Genomic DNA, 18,808 nt, shown 5'->3' on the forward strand with positions numbered 1-18,808 from the left:
AAGGGCTCATATGGCTAACCATTGGTTAACTATTGTTGAACCAACTAAGTGTACACGTTTAGGTACGGTTACTCAAACCTAAATGAAGTTACATTTCATTTGTGTATGACAAGCTAAGTTCGATCTAACGGGGTTTTTTTTGCTTGATAATACTCAAAATTTTATTAAAAACTCAAATGTTTTACAAAAAATATAATTTCACCCTTGCATCAGAGAAACAGAGAGTAAATTAAATCAAGAAAGGAAGACATAGCTATCCTAGCTAAATCTGTAATAAGGAAAATCTGGATTTTCCAGTCTTGTAATAAAATTAGAACATTGCTTATAAATCCTTCTTTCACCTTTAGCCAAAACAACTCCTTTTTTGTCCAGTAGATCTGCTGATGTGTTCATCTCTCTGTAACTGTGTACAAAGTACCATTCTTGCAGACCAGATTTTATTTTATTCCATCTAGTAATGACCCACCATGGGATTTTTCCAGTTTGAAAAGCAGATATTACAGGTTGTGAGTCAGACCTAAAATATATTCTGAGGAGGTATTGATTCACTGCCCATTCCCCTGCGCAAATCACTGCAAATATTTCTGCCAGAAAGTTACTTGTTGTCCCCAATCCTCCTGATACAACAATTTCAAAAACTCCATTCCATTTCCTATAAATGAAACCATGACCAGCTGCACCTGGATTTCCTCTTGAGGAACCATCACAACAAATGAGGAAATAAGAGGGATCATGCAGATAGAAGAATATTTCAGTTACCTTGACAGTTTTCACCCTTCTACACTTTAGCTCAAAGGTTTTTAGAATTTGAAGACTATATGCAGAATTCCACATTGCACTAGACATTCTTACTTCACTCTCTTTGGTAAAACTTATAATTCTCTTCTTCAAAGCTTCACATTTATAGGCCTCTTCTTCATAAACCATTCTGTTTCTCATAAACCAAATTTCTTTCAGAGTTACAAGAGCTGCAACTTTCCATATCTCTTTCACTGCTGGACTTTTATTTTGTGCTAAAAGAAGAATGTCTTCAAATGATATTGGGTTAGTGAAACTGAAAATGCCACCAAGCCAATTCCGAATGATCTCACTGAAATCACAGAACCATAGAATATGCTCCAAATTTTCCTCTGAATTCTTGCAAAAAGGGCATCTAGAAGCAAGTTGGAATTTTATTTTCTTCATCTTGTCATCTGCAGGAACTATCCCTCTTACTAATTTTCAAACATTACTTGCAAGATTAGGGTGAATAGACTTATGTCATACAGTTCTTGTCCATTGAAGATTTTGGATTTTTTTTCCTAATACATTCATAAGCAGAGTCCACTGAAAATTCTGTCCAAATTTTTCTATCTCCTTTTCCATCTAAAACAGGCAACTCAGAAGGTTCAAATAAATCCAGTAAAGATTCAGGAATTACCCATTCACCATCACAAATTAAGTCAGCTACTTTCATCTCTGGGTTTTGTTGCATTATTATATTTTCTGGGAACAGAGCCTCCAAAGGCATGTCCTTTATCCAAATTTTAGACCAAAAAGATATATTTTTTCCATCTCCAACTAACCATCTAGAATGTTCAAAATCCTCAGGAGCAACCCACTTAATACCAGGCCAAATTGTAGATTATTTATAATAATCAATCCACTTTCCATTTCTGTCTTGAAACTTTGCTTGGAAAAATCTTGACCATTCATCATTTCCATTATGCATTTTCCAGCATAACTTCATTAACATGGATTTATTGATATCTTCAAGTTGTCTGATACCCAAACCACCTTCAGTTAATGGAGATCAAGCTTTTTCCCACTTAAGGGTTATTGTTTTTCTTACTGAAGGGTCCCCTGACCATAAGAAATTTCTAATGATCTTTTCACTCTCCTTGAGAACTTTTTTTGGCCATTTATAAACAGACATATTAAAGATTGGAATACTGCAAAGCACAAATTTCACCAGAACTAACCTTTCTTGAAATGACAATAACTTTCCTTTCCAGCCAGCTAAGTTGTCTTGTAACATTTCTACACACCCCCATACATGCTGAGATATAATGCTTCCTGGAGTTAGAATAACTCCCAGATATTTATCTGGAAAATTGGATAAGCACATATTGCATTCTTCTGCTATCTGCTGTTTTCTTGCATTACTTGTGCCTCCAACAAAACACTTGCTTTTAGCTAAACTGACCATTTGTCCTGAAGATTTTTGATAATCTTCAAGAGTTCTCAAAAGTTTTCTTACATTCCTTTTCTCTCCATTGTACAACAAAAAAAATGTCATCTGCAAAGAAGATATGAGATGGTTGCACTCCATTTCTATTAATCATTGGTTTGAGCTGGCCCTGAGAAATCATTAAACTCAATTTTCGGCTAAGAACATCTTCATCAATTACAAAAAGTAAAGGAGACAGGGGATCTCCTTCTTAATCCTCTGCTAACTTTGAAATAACCAACAGGTCATCCATTCACTAGCACATACACCATAGAAGGTTTTAAGTGAATATGAATCCAATTTATGAATTTAACTGAGAAGCCAAAACATTGTAATGACTGAAATAGAAAATCCCAGCTGAGGGAATCATAAGCTTGAGAAATATCTAGCTTGAGTCCCACATTACCCCCTCTTCTTTTAGTTTCCAATTCATTTATCATCTCTGAGGCCAAGACTATCTGTTCTTGAATATTTCTCCCTTTGATAAAAGCTCCTTGCTGAGGGGATACTAACTTGCTCACCATTAAACTCAATCTTGAAGTAATGATCTTGGTGATAAATTTAAAATTAAAATTCATCAAGCCAATTGGTCTGCATTGGTTTGCTTTCTTTGCATTTTTAGTTTTTGGCAGAAGCATAATGAAATTTGAGTTCATACCTGAAGGGATGAAACCTTTTTCCCAAGAGAGTTGAATGGTTTTTACAAAATCTCCCCTATAATCTCCCATGCCAGCCTATAAAACCAGCCACCAAAACCATCTGGTCTAGGAGAGTTATCTGGATCAGATCAAAAACTGCTTGCTTTATATCCTCTGTACTTGGAGTGGCTTCCAAAGTAACATTATCTTCTGAAGAAATCACCTGAGGCACTGCTTCAAAAATACCTTCTGCAAAGTGTACTTATTTAGCAGTAAATTTGACTTCAAAGTATTGTACCAGAACATTAGCTATACCGTGTTGAGAAGTTATTATTCCCCTTCTTCATTTTCCAGTTCAGCTATTGCATTATGCATCTGCCTAATTTTCATATTGACATGAAAGAATTTTGTATTTGAAGCTCCATCTTTAAGCCATTTTACTCTTGCCTTTTGTTTTTCAACTTCATGTTTTTGCTGAGTAAGAACTTCTTGAACACCTCTTGCTGTTATAAGTTTATTTAAAAGAACATTGTCACTAGGATTTTGATCAAAAGTTATAGAGGCTTGCAGAAATTCTTCATCTGCTTGTTGAAGTTTCTTCTTAATATCCCTAAAGACATTCTAATTCCAATCCTTTAGGATTTTTTTCAAATTTTTTAATTTACTGAGAAAAATGAAACCAGGATTACTACTAATCTCAATCTTCCAAGCATCTTCAATAACTTTTATAAAACCTTAGTGATCTTTCCAAACCTTCAATGCTTTAAAAGGAGTATTTAATGGTTTAGGAATAATAGCATTTGCACCAAGGAGAGGACTATGATCAGATGTACCTCTAGTCCCAACTTTGTAACTCCAACTTGGATAAGCATCCATCCATTTAACATTGAAAAAAGCTTTATCCAGATTACATACAATTCTCTTAATACCCACTCTGTTATTACACCAAGAAAGCTCCAATCCAGTTTTTGGAGCCTGTAACAGCTCACAATTTTGAATGCAATTATTGAAGTCCAACATAGCATTTTTCAAAGGATTTCTACCACCCTTTTTCTCTGCTAAGAACAGCATTAGAATCTCCTATAAGCATCCAAGGTTTATTCAAACAAAATTTTTTTATTAACTCCTCCCACAGAGCTTTTCTATTTACAGTGAGAGTATTTGCATGAACTCCAGTAATGAAATGACCACCAGCATCCATTGTGATAGCTTGTTTTGTACTTAAAATCATAACTGGATCCTTTATTGAAGCATTCCACATGAGCCAAATATTACCCTTATTTGTTTAAGATGAATTGTGAATCACCATTTTATTTATTCCAGGAAGTCTAAGCTTAGAACAAGAATTAGCTTTAACTCTTATTTTATGTTCAGAGATCCAAACTAAAGTAGGACTAAAATTACTTACCAAACTCCTTAATTTATCTTTGGCTTGAGCTCTCCTTAAGCCTCTGATATTCCAATAAAAAACTCTCATTTGGAGGAAAGTTGAGAAGATTTAGGACTTCTCTCACCTGTTAAATTCTTACTTTTAATTCCACTAACCACAGAATTTTGGGCAGCTTGCTTTCTTGTAGTAACATTTCTAACTGGCTTAGTGTTTTTCAACTTATTCTTCACTCCAACATTCACCAAAGCATCAGAAGGAACAACAGAAGGAGCAATACTATTGTCTTCTTTTATGGAAGAAAGGATTCTAATCACATTATTTACTTATGGAAGCAATATCACTAGCATCAAGAATCTTATTAACAGGTAAATAAGGAAATTCTTGGATGGATTCAATCAAACCAGAAAATTCTTCAGACTTATCCTGCAAAACATGGAAACTATCTGAATTTGAAGATTTACCTGCAAGCTTAATAGGAGGAATTATTGCATCAACTGTTTCTTCATCACTGAAAATAGTTTCAACTTGACAAACTGAAGTAGGAGTTGCTTGATCTTTCTCTTTTGAAGAAAAACAAATATCCATACCAATAGGATTAGGAATTTTTATTTCTTTTACTTTGTGTCTCCAGACCTTCTTAGGTTTATCCAAAGGAACTGTTTGTTGAAAATTATCATTTCCTTTTATCCTACATTCTGCAACATAATGTCCAATAGTTTTACAGTGATTGCAAAACTTTGGAAGTTTTGGGATTTGAATACTTTGCTCAAACTTGCCATATTTTGACTCCACCCAAATTTTGCTAGGAATAAATTTTGCTAAATCAATTTCTACTAAAACACTTGCATAATAACCACTTTCTATTTTCAGAGTAGTAGCATCAACTTTAATTGGTCTTCCAATTTTATTACCTAGCTGTAATAGAATGGATTCCTTCCAGTATTCAATACTTAAACCAGGAAAAAGAACCCACACAAAAGCTAAAGAAGATTTTTGATTCTCTGGGTTAAAATTAGGTTCCCAAGCTCTAAGTTTAAGGTTTTGATTCTCAATAACCCAAAGACCCCTCCAAATATGACTCCTATCAGCTTCATTCTCAAGTTTAATGATAAAAAAACCTTTTCCTAGCGGAATGATTTGAAGTTTACCTGTAAGAATCCATTGTTTTCAAAGAGAAGCTTCAACCACCTCCATTTTTAATTTGACTAAATCCAATCGACCAATCAAGCTAAATTTCCATTCATCCAGATATTCATCAATCACTTCATCGGGAATGAAAAGAGATAGAGAATCATCATTCTTATGACCCTCCATTGAAACAGAATTTGAATTATCCAAACTATTATCACCAGGTTGATTTATGTTGAACCTAATTCTAGATCCATTCTCCAAAGAATTTAAAAAAACTGACGATGATTTTTCTAACATCTAATGATTATAAACACCATAACTATTACCACCAATCATCGAAAATCACTTGAATTAATGATGTAGAAGTACAGAGATCGAAAATCTATGAATTTTGCAAACTGAGTTGAACGCCGATTCTATCGCCGAGTCATCGCCGATTCACAAAGCTCTCCCAGACCTTACAAATTTATTATATCTAACGGTTGAAACATATTAGCTTGAATCTAATCAGGTTTTCATCTAACGGTGAATATTGAATGCTTTGTTACCAAGGTAACTTAGATTACAAACCCTGATTTGGAGACTATATAAAGGAGAACTCTATCAACCGGGAAACCTAATCCCCACACCTCATGTGTGATACTAGTTGTATAAGCTAGATTCGATTCTCCTTTAACCCTAGGTTTTCACTAAACCATGTAGGTTAACGACTAAAAGACTTCATTGGGATTGTGAAGCCAGACCAACTATTTTCTCTGTAGTTACGTGATCTGATCTTGTTGTTTCTATCGTGATTGAGTGCAATCGAAAAATTGGCTTGAGATTTATATCTCCAATAGGCAAGATAGAAAAGTAGTCACAAACACCTTCGTCTCATCGTTTGTGATTCCACAATATCTTGTTTCACTAGTCGATTAAGATTATTCTGAGGTGATTGATATTTCTAGGCTGTTCATCGGGAATATAAGTCTGGTATATCAATTGGTTCATGTTCACCTTGATTTATCAAAAGACGGAACAAAACCCGTAGGTATTTCTGTGGGAGACAGATTTATATATTCCTATAGACTTTTCTGTGTGAGACAGATTTTTTTATCAAGTCTTCGACTTTGGGTCGTAGCAACTCTTAGTTGTGGGTGAGATCAGCTAAGGGAATCAAGTGCGTAGTATTTTACTGGGATTAGAGACGTAAGGAACGCACTGTACCTTGAATCAATGTGAGATTGATTAGGGTTCAACTACAGTCAAAACCAAAGTTATTTTATAGTAGGCTAGTGTCTATAGCGGCTTAATACAGTGTGGTGTTCAATCTGGACTAGGTCTCGGGGTTTTTATGCATTTGCGGTTTCCTCGTTAACAAAACTTCTGGTGTCTGTGTTATTTATTTTCCGCATTATATTTTTTTATATAATTGAAATATCACATGTTGTGCGTTGAATCGATAAATTGGTAAATCCAACCTTTGGTTGTTGATTGAAATTGATTGATCCTTTGTTGATGGAGGATTTTAGTTCAGGGCTAAAATTGTAAAAAACAGATTTAGTGTGCCGACATTCTGCAAAGGGTAAAGCCGTGATGAGTACCTCTTCACTTCATTTATTTGAAGCAATTCAATAAATAAATAAAATTCACCCAGAATGGTGCATATAGCAACAATCCCGAATATTCTGTAAATTTTTAGCATTATTAATTAATGCATGATTAGCCCAGTATTTCATGTGTTGTTCCTAGCCGAACTCTCATTACTAGCATGACATGACGACTGAGTGTTCACTCTCAGCAAAGTAGCATGAATCTCTGTGCCAATATTGAGACATGCATGGAATACCCACACAGGCTACACCACCCTCTGACAGAGAGAGTCTCGCATCGACGCGCTTTGGTTAGCCCGATCGAGCATGCTTAATTTCCTTAAGGGGAATCTAGACTGTCCAAATCAGTCTCAGAAACGATTGCGACCACACAAGTTGGTCACGCAATTTAACAAGCCTATCCAAACCCTGTCAAGAGTAGGCGAGCATCGTGATGACCACCGGCGGGCCCACTTATTCCCTAGCCGGTCGAACATCACACGAACTCCTCCCAGCACGTCAAACGCCATCCCTAAAATAGGGTGGTTGCGCTGCTTTTTGGAAGAATATCGACGAGCTTAAATTGTTCAAGGCAGTCTTAAATTCATCACGTCCGTCCAACTTCACCAGCCTGGTTGGACGGCTTTGATCATCCCAGGATTGATCAGTGAAGCGCTAATGCACGCATTAGCGGGCCCACTCCTCACCCACTTGATCGGTTTTCGCACGACCTAGCCCTAGAGCAATTAACGCTTGCTCGAAGTGAGGCTGGCGTGATGCTTAAAGGGTCGTGGGAACTCCACTAGCATCTTAAGTCGATCACAACCATCCAACTTTTCCTGCATATTTGGATGGCTTAGATTGCGCCTAGGGCAATCGAACAAGTACACATATGTTCACCGTCGGCCCAACATGGCCCCCACACGGTCGGTCTCCCCAAAGAAGGAGCATGGCCTGCCAAACCATTTGGCCGAAGTCATGCGTGCGTGACTGCTTCAAAACCCTAATTAGGGTTTGCGGCATTGCATAACTGTCGCAGTTTGATCACGACCATACATCTTCGCCATCTTGGATGGAGGGTGTAGATATAGATTAAGGAGGTCCATAGAGCATCAACGTGATCACTATGGGCCCACCTATACGTGTAACCGATCGTCCTAGGCCAACCATGGCCGAGCGCCTCGAAACGCACGCCCAAAAGTGGCATGTCGCGCAGCTTCCAAATCCTTGCGGCAATGAATTTCTGCCGCAAACCGATCTCAACCACTCACCTTTACCGGTCAAATTGAGTGACCTAGATCGCACCTTCGTGAGACGAGACAACATGGACCTGTACACCGGAAGGCCGTCTACACACATGCCTGGTCGGTCCCACCAAAATGGCGTTCGTGCTTGAATTCGATCGAGCAAAAGAGTGATGCTTGCGCACCTCTTAAAAACCCTAAAATTCCATCAACGGTCGCAAATGAGAGTCGCAAACCATCTCGTCCGTCCAACTTTGCTAGCTTGATTGGACAACCTAGGTTAAAAGCTAGACGACTAATAAAGCATCCCGATGATCACCGTCCGCCACTCTTCCACAGGGAGTGACCGACCAAAGCATGGCTCACCCAAGCAGCCTCCAAACAATCACTCGAAGATGGTTGGGCGTGATGCTATTTTAAGGCGCTTGATCTGCGACTTATTCGGTCAAGCTTTAAAACAATGATGCTTCATACATATTGATTGCATTCGATGCATTACATGCATAGAGTATACACGATATTTCATGAATATCGATTTCCTAAATAACTCAGTTATTTAACCTAGCATCGTATGCTACTTCATGTGGGTCCCACGATCCACTCATTCGAGACATCAAGCATGTCACAAATTGGGGGATACTTACTGGGGTATTGGTCTGGCGGTTTACAGCGTGCAGCGTGCAACGCGCCATTACAAGAACGTGTCAGGGAAAGATGGACAGTTAACAGTGATAAGGGAAGTGGGCAAAGACGTGATCGTGTAACACTTCTACACGACCCCACTACTCCATCACTTCACTTCCTCCACTTCCTATGAGATAAGGGTTGCGCTCAATGACTTGTATAAATAGGTTCCTCAACCTATTTCCAAAAACACAAGGGACAAGACAGAGAAACCAAGTGTTGATACAACGTATCCAGAAAGCACCAGAACTGATAGCCTTCATCAATGCAAGCCAGTTCATCTTTCTGATACAAGTCATAAACATCCAACACCTTCACAATCTCAACACCTTCTTCGCTTCCCTCTCTAAGATCAACCCCATCTCCTTCACTTTGTGACCGAAGCAAGTCTGGAACGGCCATTTCTTGGTTTAGGACAGAATTGTATAGATTGATCTCTCGAATCAAAATCACTTCCGTGCAGTGCATTTGTTTAGGGTTTAGATTCGTTTCTCATCAACACACCCCAAATTACCAAAAACAGCAGAAACATTTTTCACCCATAAACAATTGGTGACCACAGTGTGAGATTAATCTCTTGGTTGTGAGGTCAATTTCTTCAGTACCCAATACAATTTTACCGATTTCAGAATAGTGGATCTTAGGTCTGGAGCAGCAACCAATTCCGACGGAACTAGCGCTGACAACACTCTTGGTGTTGATATCCAAGTCAGTGGTGCGACCGTGCAGCCTGTCGATACGATCAATGTATCTCGTGGAATCACGTCCTTTACCACCAACAACAGCGAAGCAGGAGATATTCCATTGGGAGTGACACCTCCTATCACCAGAGCAAGAGCAGCTGTAAACCCAAGCATTTCTTCAAGTATAACGCCTCCAGCCGTCACCATAGGCCGGTAGATCAGGAAGCAGCTTCTCTATGGAAAGTTTATGCGAACTTTTACACCTATCGAAGAATCAGCGAGCGGAGACGTTTGTTGCAATCAACCAGATATCCCTAGACGTGCATTTAACTCCTTTGCGTTCGGAAGCCTCGAAAACACCAGAGATGTCTATGAATAATGTCACATTTACAGAAGAAGACATGATGGCGTAAGAAGGTCATAATCGGGACCTACACGTTACTGGACGCATCAAGGATTCAGATTTCAAAAGGGCCCTCATCGACACGGGAGCATATTCGAATGTGATTATTCTCAAGACACTCAGGACGGCCAAGATTCGCACAAGCAAGATTGTGAGACAGCCTACCACGATGACAAACTTCGAAGGAAACCAAACCAGCACGTACGGGTATGTCAATCTGAATTTATCTGTAAGGCCTGTCAAATCAAAGGTGAAATTCGTAGTCATAGAAAAGGAGACGCGATTACTACTTAGAAGAACGCAACGGCTTCTCTCGAGATCCGGATGGAACAACCGCCTTTTCTGCGACACCACAAGTGTTGTATGGAGCAATTCAGAAATACCTCAAAGGGTCCACATTGAGAAAGACGAAGTGAAGATTCACGTAGCCGTTGTTCCAGTATGGAGGTATTCGACAGCAAACAACACCAATGGAGTCCTAGAAATACACCTTCAGAGATCGCACAAGAAAAGATCCAGAACATGGCGTAATCCTGAGGATCTGTACATCTACAATAACAAAGGAGGATTGGCGCATCTTTAAATCATCATAAAGGGTTCAACCATTATTTCAACCCAAACAAGAGAAATCTCAGGACATCTTCAGATCTACTAGAGACGACGCCTTAAGGGAGCAGCCTCAAGAAGGTAACGATGTCCGTGCATCATGTCGAGAAAGAATCCGGACGAATCACTCTGTCAGACGATAGTGCATGTCTATCTTGCTATGTAGGAGAATCTGTGCTTTTGGTCATCCTCTGGACTTCGTGAAGCTGTTGAACGCTCATCTACAAAAGCATATGCCCTGCTAGAAAGAACTAGGCATGCCAGTAATGAAGAGCCTCATGATGTTCGTGGAAGCATACATCACACCAACAGGCAATACAACCTTCGGCCTTCCGTAAGCAGTTTCGCTGAAGCAGCAAGAGGAAAGCCACCGAGATACAACATCCTGCGCATCCAAAATCGCCAACTCCGACCCCAGTACCACATGCACGACTGCCACAATGATGAAACAACGTCCAAGATATTCTGGCTCGACGGCAGCAACATCAATGAGAGACACTTTCAGAATTTTATCTCCCGTAGGAGAAGTAGTTGCGTTACCAAAGGAGATTTCACCTGGGACTTAAGAGGTACATACAAACTCTCCATGTCAAGAGCTTCATCATACTTGCAGAACCTATTAGCTAAGTCATTCGCATGAAGGAACTTCCCTACTCCTCAAACACACGATCCAAAGATAATAATGGCAAAGGAGTATGATTGGGGACTGCTTAGCACTGACCATCTCAAAGATGGTGAATTAAAGAGATGCAAGCACGTTATCATTATGATTCCAAGATGTCCGAGGATATACTCAAGAGAGCATGCGTATTGTCAAAGACCAGTGATATTCCTGGAGTCTATGAAACGCAACGCAGACGAAAGGACGGCCTCATGAACCTAGCGTGACAACGTCTATCAAGTCGAAGGATCAGTGGACGCTCGTGGGCAGGGGACTGTCTCCCTATTTTTCATTCCATGAGGCAACATCAAGGGAGCTATCGGTTCCATCATTAGCTTCTCCCTTTAATAACGAGACAAGCTCTACCACTATATGAAGACTGCCAAGTTCGTGCCCGTAGCTATCATGCCTCTTCCTGCCAGTCTCTTCTGATCACAGCTGCTGCTAAGAACTGTTGTTCGTTCGTCAATACCCGTGCCCGAGCTTCACCATAGCAACAACCACTACGGACAGAGGTAATCCGAACTTCTGCATATTTTATTTTCCCATGGAGAAGTAATAGAGTCACGGAGGCGAGATGGCGATATCTTTATTATGGTAAACCCACCGATCATACAAGATAGACCATATAAATCAAGCTTGGGGACTGAGGCTCAGCATGAAATTCCTTCACCATCAGTCAAGGAATTCTTCAACACAGGAGAGGTGGTCAATCAAGGAGCATGTAATTCGCAAGGGAAAATTAAATTGAAGAACAAGCCTCTTCAATGCTCTCTTAAGAACAAGCCTCTTCAATGCTCTCTTCATAGGAAGCCGCTTCAACGCTCGCCAGAGGAAGCCGCTTCAGCGCTCTCCCCATAAGAAGCCTTTTCAATGCTCTCTTCAGAGGAAGCCGCTTCAACGCTCTCCATAGGAAGCCGCTTTAACGTTCTCTCCAGGATCCTCTTCGACGTTCGCTTCATAAGATGCTTCAACGCTCTCTCCGGGATCCTGTTTGATGTTCGCTTCATAATCCTCTTCAACGCTCTCTCCAGAAGACGCTTCAACACGCCTTCCGGAAGCTACATCAACGTTCTCTTTGGGAGATGCTTCAACATCTTTTCAGAAATTGCATCAGCATCCTCTTAAGGATATTCCTAATGATAGGGCTCGTCCACAGCAGAGTCGAGGATTATGACATAAAACGACATCATGCTAGGGGAACGTTTACCTGGACGCCTCTTGAACGTGACATGTTCCAAGGACAGTCCGACCCATCTCTCATGGTAGCATCTAACTTTGTTTCATACGTTTTATTTTTATTTGTTACCATCTAATGCCTACCCCGTAATAGTGTAACCATTATGCGCTAGGCATGGGACTTAATCTTGATGGTGGATTTTAGTTTAGGGCTAAAATTGTAAAAAACAGATTTAGTGTGCCGACATCCTGAAAAGGGTAAAGCCGTGATGAGTACCTCTTCACTTCATTTATTTGAAGCAATTCAATAAATACATAAAATTCACCCAGAATGGTGCATATAGCAACAATCCCGAATATTTTGTGAATTTTTAGCATTATTAATTAATGCATGATTAGACTAGTATTTCATGTGTTTTTCCTAGACGAAATCTCATTACTAGCATGACATAACGACTGAGTGTTCACTCTCAGCAGAGTAGCATGAATCTCCGTGCCAATATTGAGATATGCATGGAATATCCACACAGGCTACACCACCCTCTGACAGAGAGAGTCTCGCATCGACGCGCTTTGGTTAGCCCGATCGAGCATGCTTAATTTCCTTAAGGGAAATCTAGACTGTCCAAATCAGTCTCAGAAACGATCGCGGCCACACAAGTTGGTCACGCAATTTAACAAGCCTAGCCAAACCCTGGCAAGAGTAGGCGAGCATCTGATGACCACCAGCGGGCCCACTTATGCCCTAGCCGGTGGAACATCACACGAACTCCTCCCAGCACGTCAAACGCCAGCCCTAAAATAGGGTGGTTGCGCTGCTTTCGAAGAAGCTCGACGAGCTTAGACTGTTCAAGGCAGTCTTAAAGTCATCACGACCGTCCAACTTCACCATCCTGGTTGGACGGCTTTGATCATCCCACGATTGATCAGTGAAGCGCTAATGCACGCATTAGCGGGCCCACTCCTCACCCACTTGATCGGTTTTCTCACGACCTAGCCCTAGAGCAATTAACGCTTGCTCGAAGTGAGGCTGGCGTGATTATTAAAGGGTCATGGGAACTCCACTAGCGTCTTAAGTCGATCACAACCATCCAACTTCGCCTGCATATTTGGATGGCTTAGATCGCGCCTAGGGCCATCGAACAAGTATACATATGTTCATCGTCGGCCCAAGTAAGTCAAGACGAGATGGTCTAAGAAGTTGTTGAGCAAATGAGCACCTCGCAACAAACCCAACCAATGGAAATTGTGACTATAAAAGAGAATAATGGTACTCTTCGTTTCCCTAGGGATCTTCATGGAAGACCAAATCGAACCACGTATACAATATACGAAGAGTATTTGGAACAACTCCCTCCACTCATTGTTTCATTTATATGTACACTGACGAGGTTGATGGGGATGGAAAATTGTGGGTTTCACGTCTCTAAAGAACAAATAGGTTACTTTAGAGAGGCGGTTATCGAAGATGCCACCCAATGCTAATATTTAAGAAATAAGATGGCGGTACAACTAATGAAGGACAAGGATTTATATATGGAGATGATGAGGCGAGGAGAAAGATACGACAAAGAACAAGAGTTCAAAGAATTAGTTGCGCGTGTAAAGTGCCGAAAGGGATTGAAGACAATCGGATCCAAGTATTGGATGACAATGCCTAAATGATATCTCCTAGCGGACGTTTTGAATTGCGTGGTACATTTCTTTGTTCTTCCTATATATGGACTTAATATGACGTTTGCACCCACAAAAACGGTTTGCGACGAGTCGGTTAAAGATAGAAGAATCGTTATGGCATTTGTGAATGAAATGCATTTTATCGGTTTAAGGGTAAAGAAAGATTGTACGTTACCTCCGTTGAGTAAGTGGCACGATTACTTCCCAATGAACCATTGTAAGGATTGGGTGAAACAATATGAGTCCAACATGGTTGATTGGGATCGCATTGTGAAGAACAACTTTCCCGATGGGTTACTCGAATTGATCGAAGATGATGATGATGATTAGTTTGGTCATTATGTTTAGAAGATGTAATTTGAACCGGATTTTTTGTACAAGTTTTTTGGAAAAATCCTATGAAGATATATGATATAGTCGGTTGAAAGTGATACAATGTTGTCTCTCTAATATAATAATCAGAAGTTTGTTATTTTCCTAAATATCCGATTATATGCATTTTGAACTCAGAAACCTGAAGAAATTGGAACATGATCGCTGTCGTAGGCGTCAAAAATAATTACACTTTCTTACTACTCAAATATATAATGCAGCAAGGGCAAGAAAGAATCGTTCCCACATAGAGGTCTAGGTTGTCGTTTGTTTCGATTTCTTATATAAACAAGAGGGGTCTTTTTTCTGATTTTTATAAAGTAAACTACAATAAAAGCAAATAAATAAAAGTAAAAAAATCAACTCAAGGATATGTGAAAGTATTGGTCAAGGATTCCGTTTTCATTCACTAACACGTTCTTGTTTTAATAACTAGAATTGATATTTAATCTCTCATTATCAAAAGCCCTAAGATACCTAGTCGAAAGAAGTGGAAATTGAATAAATACCCTCACTTGTGATGGGCCTTCAAAAGTATCCTCAAGAGTCTTTATAAATACCCCTAATGGCATAATTGAAATTATCAATAAAAATAATAATATTCAAAGTTCCATTTTTAACCTTTCTATGTTATACTTCGGTTTCTTCTCTATTTCTCACTCAGAGAAAAATCAATCGAATTCAGCACCATCTCCATCGGTGCCACCACCGTCACTACCTCCATCTCCGCCTCCACCACAACTAATGTCACCAACACCAGCACCGCAATCATCTCCATTGCCATCGCCATCATCACCATCTTTATCTTCACAATCAACAACAATCCAAATCCTACCATCTTCGCCGTCACCAAAAAGAGGGGTTTTCGTTCGTGAGATTTCAGTTAGATTCCCCGAGAGATTTTAGTGAGATTTTCAGAGATCTGTAGTTGCTTTCATCTTCCTCTTCGATTATTTTGTTTTGTTTCGATCGAAATTAGGTAATTATCAACAGGTTCTGAAATCAAACTTTAAAGTCACTGCTTTACGATATATTTCTTCTTTCATTATTCATCGATGTTACTGATTTGGTTCGCAAATTTTATGAGAATGGATTTGGTGATCAATTTGGTTTACAGGGAATTTGATTTTTTATGTGATTTAGTAATTTTATGATATTTATAGAGATTGATGATTTTTAATGCATAATCGTCGATGTTGTGATGGCGGTGGTGGTGGTGGAAGGTGTTGTTATAGCAGTGGTGGTGAATTTTGTTCTTGGAATCTTGTTTTTATGGTGGTGGATGCTTGTTGCACTACAGGTATGTTGGTAAATTTTATTATAGTTGTGAGGGTGGTGGTGGTGATACTGCACCTGTTAAGGAACCAACTCCAGCACCGTTGACATATCCTGGAGGTGACATTATCTAAACCTTAATAATTTGTTACTTTGTGAAACTTGTTGTAAAGATTCAAATGTGTTTAACTACAGGACCTGCGGAAAATGCTACTTTTGAATAGAATACTCATGGTGGTGACTGCAGGATCATTCTTAGTTTACTGCTAGTTTGTTCTTATAAACTCTCATATTGCATTACTATAAACTCATTTGGTTACTAATATGCTATTGTACTGCTAGTCTGCGAATCATACTATTTTATGTAAGTAAGTTTATATCTATAGTCATACTATTTATCCAAACTAATTTTACTTTCCATTGATGTATTATTTTATTTTGGTGGTGTGGATGTAATAAGAAATTCTAGTTGGTTTTCAGAGTTACGGCACACTTGTGCTTGACCACTGGTATCTTTGTCGAGATGCAAATAAACCCCTTACGGATCACTTGTTGAATTGTATGATACTATCATATTTTCAATGCATATCAGCGATGCACGCAATTGCATTTTTATTATCTGTACCACCTACTGTTCTTTTGTGAACTTCAAACTATATACTTGATACTTCCTGATCTTAAATATCTTTGATTTACCGTTAGGATCACATTCCCATTTATTAAGCATCTATTATTTTTCTTGTGATTTCCAGTGTTAAGATGCATTATGAAAGCCCAGTGCACAACGATCTACATGCTCATGTTTGGCACTATAAATAAGGGTCAGACGGCATTGGACAAGTTAAGAGGACGCCATATTTCGTAAGTATATGAAATCTACCATTTCAATCTATATTTTGTTCATAGAAAATTTACATATACAACAAGTTTATGTAGACAAATTAGTGGTCAGTTTTATTAAATATTATTTTCTATTCTGAATTTTTTTTTCTTGTTGTTGTTAGAGTTAGGTTTGATAAATAGGTGGTCTTCTAGTTCCGCGACTTGCTCAAACATTTATACGACTTAGGTAGTTTGATAAATTCCATTTACAATCATTTAGTTTGTTGAATTCGTACTATGTACCGGTGATAATGTTTCATAGGATCATGTTAACTTATAGAAAGGGTGTTATTGATTGTGGATACTATTTGTTGAAGTGTATGTACATTGTACGAATCTGTGGTGTAATGGTATCATATCTGGCTCTAGTCAGAAGATTCGTGTTCGATTCACGTCAGGTTCACTAATTTTAGTACGTCAATTTTTGGGGTCAACTTTGGTTGTTGACACCATATATTAGGATCAACTTTGGTTGTTGACACCATACATTTTTTGAATTTTTAATTTTGATATCAACTTGGGTTGTTGACACAATATTTGGGGATCAACTTCGATTGTTGATACTAGATTTTATGGTCAACTTTGGTTGTTGACACCATATTTTTTGGATAACTTTGGATGTTTAAACTACACATAATTTTAACATTTTTTGAAATTTTAATTTTGGTATCAACTTTGGTTGTTGATACCATTTTTTTTTTTTCTGTTTTTTTTTTTGGATCAACTTCGGTTGTTGACACCAAATTTTGGTGGCGGTGGTGGCGATGGTGGCGACGGAGGCGGCGACGGCTGAATGGTGGTGGCGTTTTTGGTAGACTACATAGTGGCGGCGACGACAATGGTGGACTAGCGACGGTGGTGGTGTATCGGTGGTGGTGGTGGCGGTTGGTAGATGGTGGCTGTGGTGATGCTGGTGGTGGATATGTGGTGGTGTTACTGGTGGTGGTGGCGCGATGAAGTGGTGGGGAAAGAAATTTATTATATTTTGAAATAAAAAAAAAAAATTATGAGTAGGGGCATGAAGGTAATGTAATCTTAAATGGGTGAGGTTATTAAATGATAGGGGTATATTTATTGTTGTATAAGGGTATATTTGTTGGGTGTCAAAACTAGGGGTATATAATTAATGTACCCACGAAAGAATATCCCACAATTTCCTCTTATCATCACACATACATGTAAAACGATGCAAGTATGAATTCTACCAAAAGAATAACCCCTTGTGCTAATCAAGTTCAATTACCATGGAGCATTAAGATTCACGAAATTAGGCTAATCAATGCAATTGAAATACATTGCGCAAAGGTCACGATTCACATATGATTACAAGGATATATCACTATAACCTACAATCATATTTATGCTACTTGTGTTCAAGGATTACCGCTCGATGATTAATCCTAAACTAGCTTTAGATATGGATATGAGTTCTACCAATTTGCAACTTAATAAAACAAATACTCAATCATGTTGTAATACGTCAATCATATAACTATATTTTCAGAGAATCATGAACGATAAATATGAGACAAAACTAATTCATTAAACCAAAAAACCATGTTATGTGAAATCCAACTTAATCATTAACCAATAATAAAACTCTAGTTCATGTTCATGGAGTTCATAACAAGAAGAAAAAGAAAAGCTTTCATGTTTCTAAACCCTAAAACAAAAATAGAAGAAGAGATTAGATTTTTAGAGATCCTCCCCTTTTGTTTTTATATCCATCTTTGCCTTTTACGATTTTCTCATCCACTTGCACGTCTGACTTTGACCCCAAATAATTAGAGCAAGCCCAATCCAATAGCCCATCAGTCCAATTAATATTTGGCCTGTCAGCCACATGGAACTGACAAGCTACTCCAGCCATTTATCACCACACTCACATTCATTCATACTCCCACAAATTCCATAGTCCTGACTTGCTCCATCCACCAACAATGCCATCTCCTGCAGTTCATACATTCAAAATTCTGAGCAATACATCACCAAAGAATCATCTAGGCCGATTCCTAAGTTGTGCGAAAACTAGCCCAAAAGTGCGACTCCAAACTCATATATCCCATGGCCAATTCTTGCATCCAACACATACCCCCTTTACGATTCAGTGAAACTTTATGATCTACACTCTTATTTCTGAAATCCGGCATCTCGGGCTAGGCTCACTGGCTCACCATTCTCACTGCATTTTCGCACCGTTTCT

The 18,808-nt window shown here is 38.9% G+C and overlaps 1 protein-coding gene across 1 annotated transcript; it reads right to left on the bottom strand.

Moving 5' to 3' along the window:
- Positions 1 to 258: 258 nt before the first annotated feature.
- LOC113315592 lies at positions 259 to 1,510 on the bottom strand. The gene is made up of 2 exons (XM_026563852.1): positions 1,309 to 1,510; positions 259 to 1,214 (listed from the first exon to the last, which is right to left on the bottom strand). Exons 1-2 carry the CDS (start codon positions 1,508 to 1,510, stop codon positions 259 to 261), a joined length of 1,158 nt encoding a protein of 385 aa, XP_026419637.1.
- Positions 1,511 to 18,808: the final 17,298 nt, after the last annotated feature.

This window comes from Papaver somniferum, chromosome 10 (genome assembly GCF_003573695.1).
Source record: "Papaver somniferum cultivar HN1 chromosome 10, ASM357369v1, whole genome shotgun sequence".
Lineage (NCBI taxonomy): Eukaryota > Viridiplantae > Streptophyta > Magnoliopsida > Ranunculales > Papaveraceae > Papaver > Papaver somniferum.

Coding starts and splice junctions, on each gene's coding strand:
- LOC113315592 (XM_026563852.1), bottom strand. CDS start 1,510: ATGCCTTTGGAGGCTCTGTTCCCAGAAAATATAATAATGCAACAAAAC. Junction 1,215..1,308: donor AGTGGACTCTGCTTATGAAT/GTATTAGGAAAA, acceptor TTTGAAAATTAG/TAAGAGGGATAGTTCCTGCA.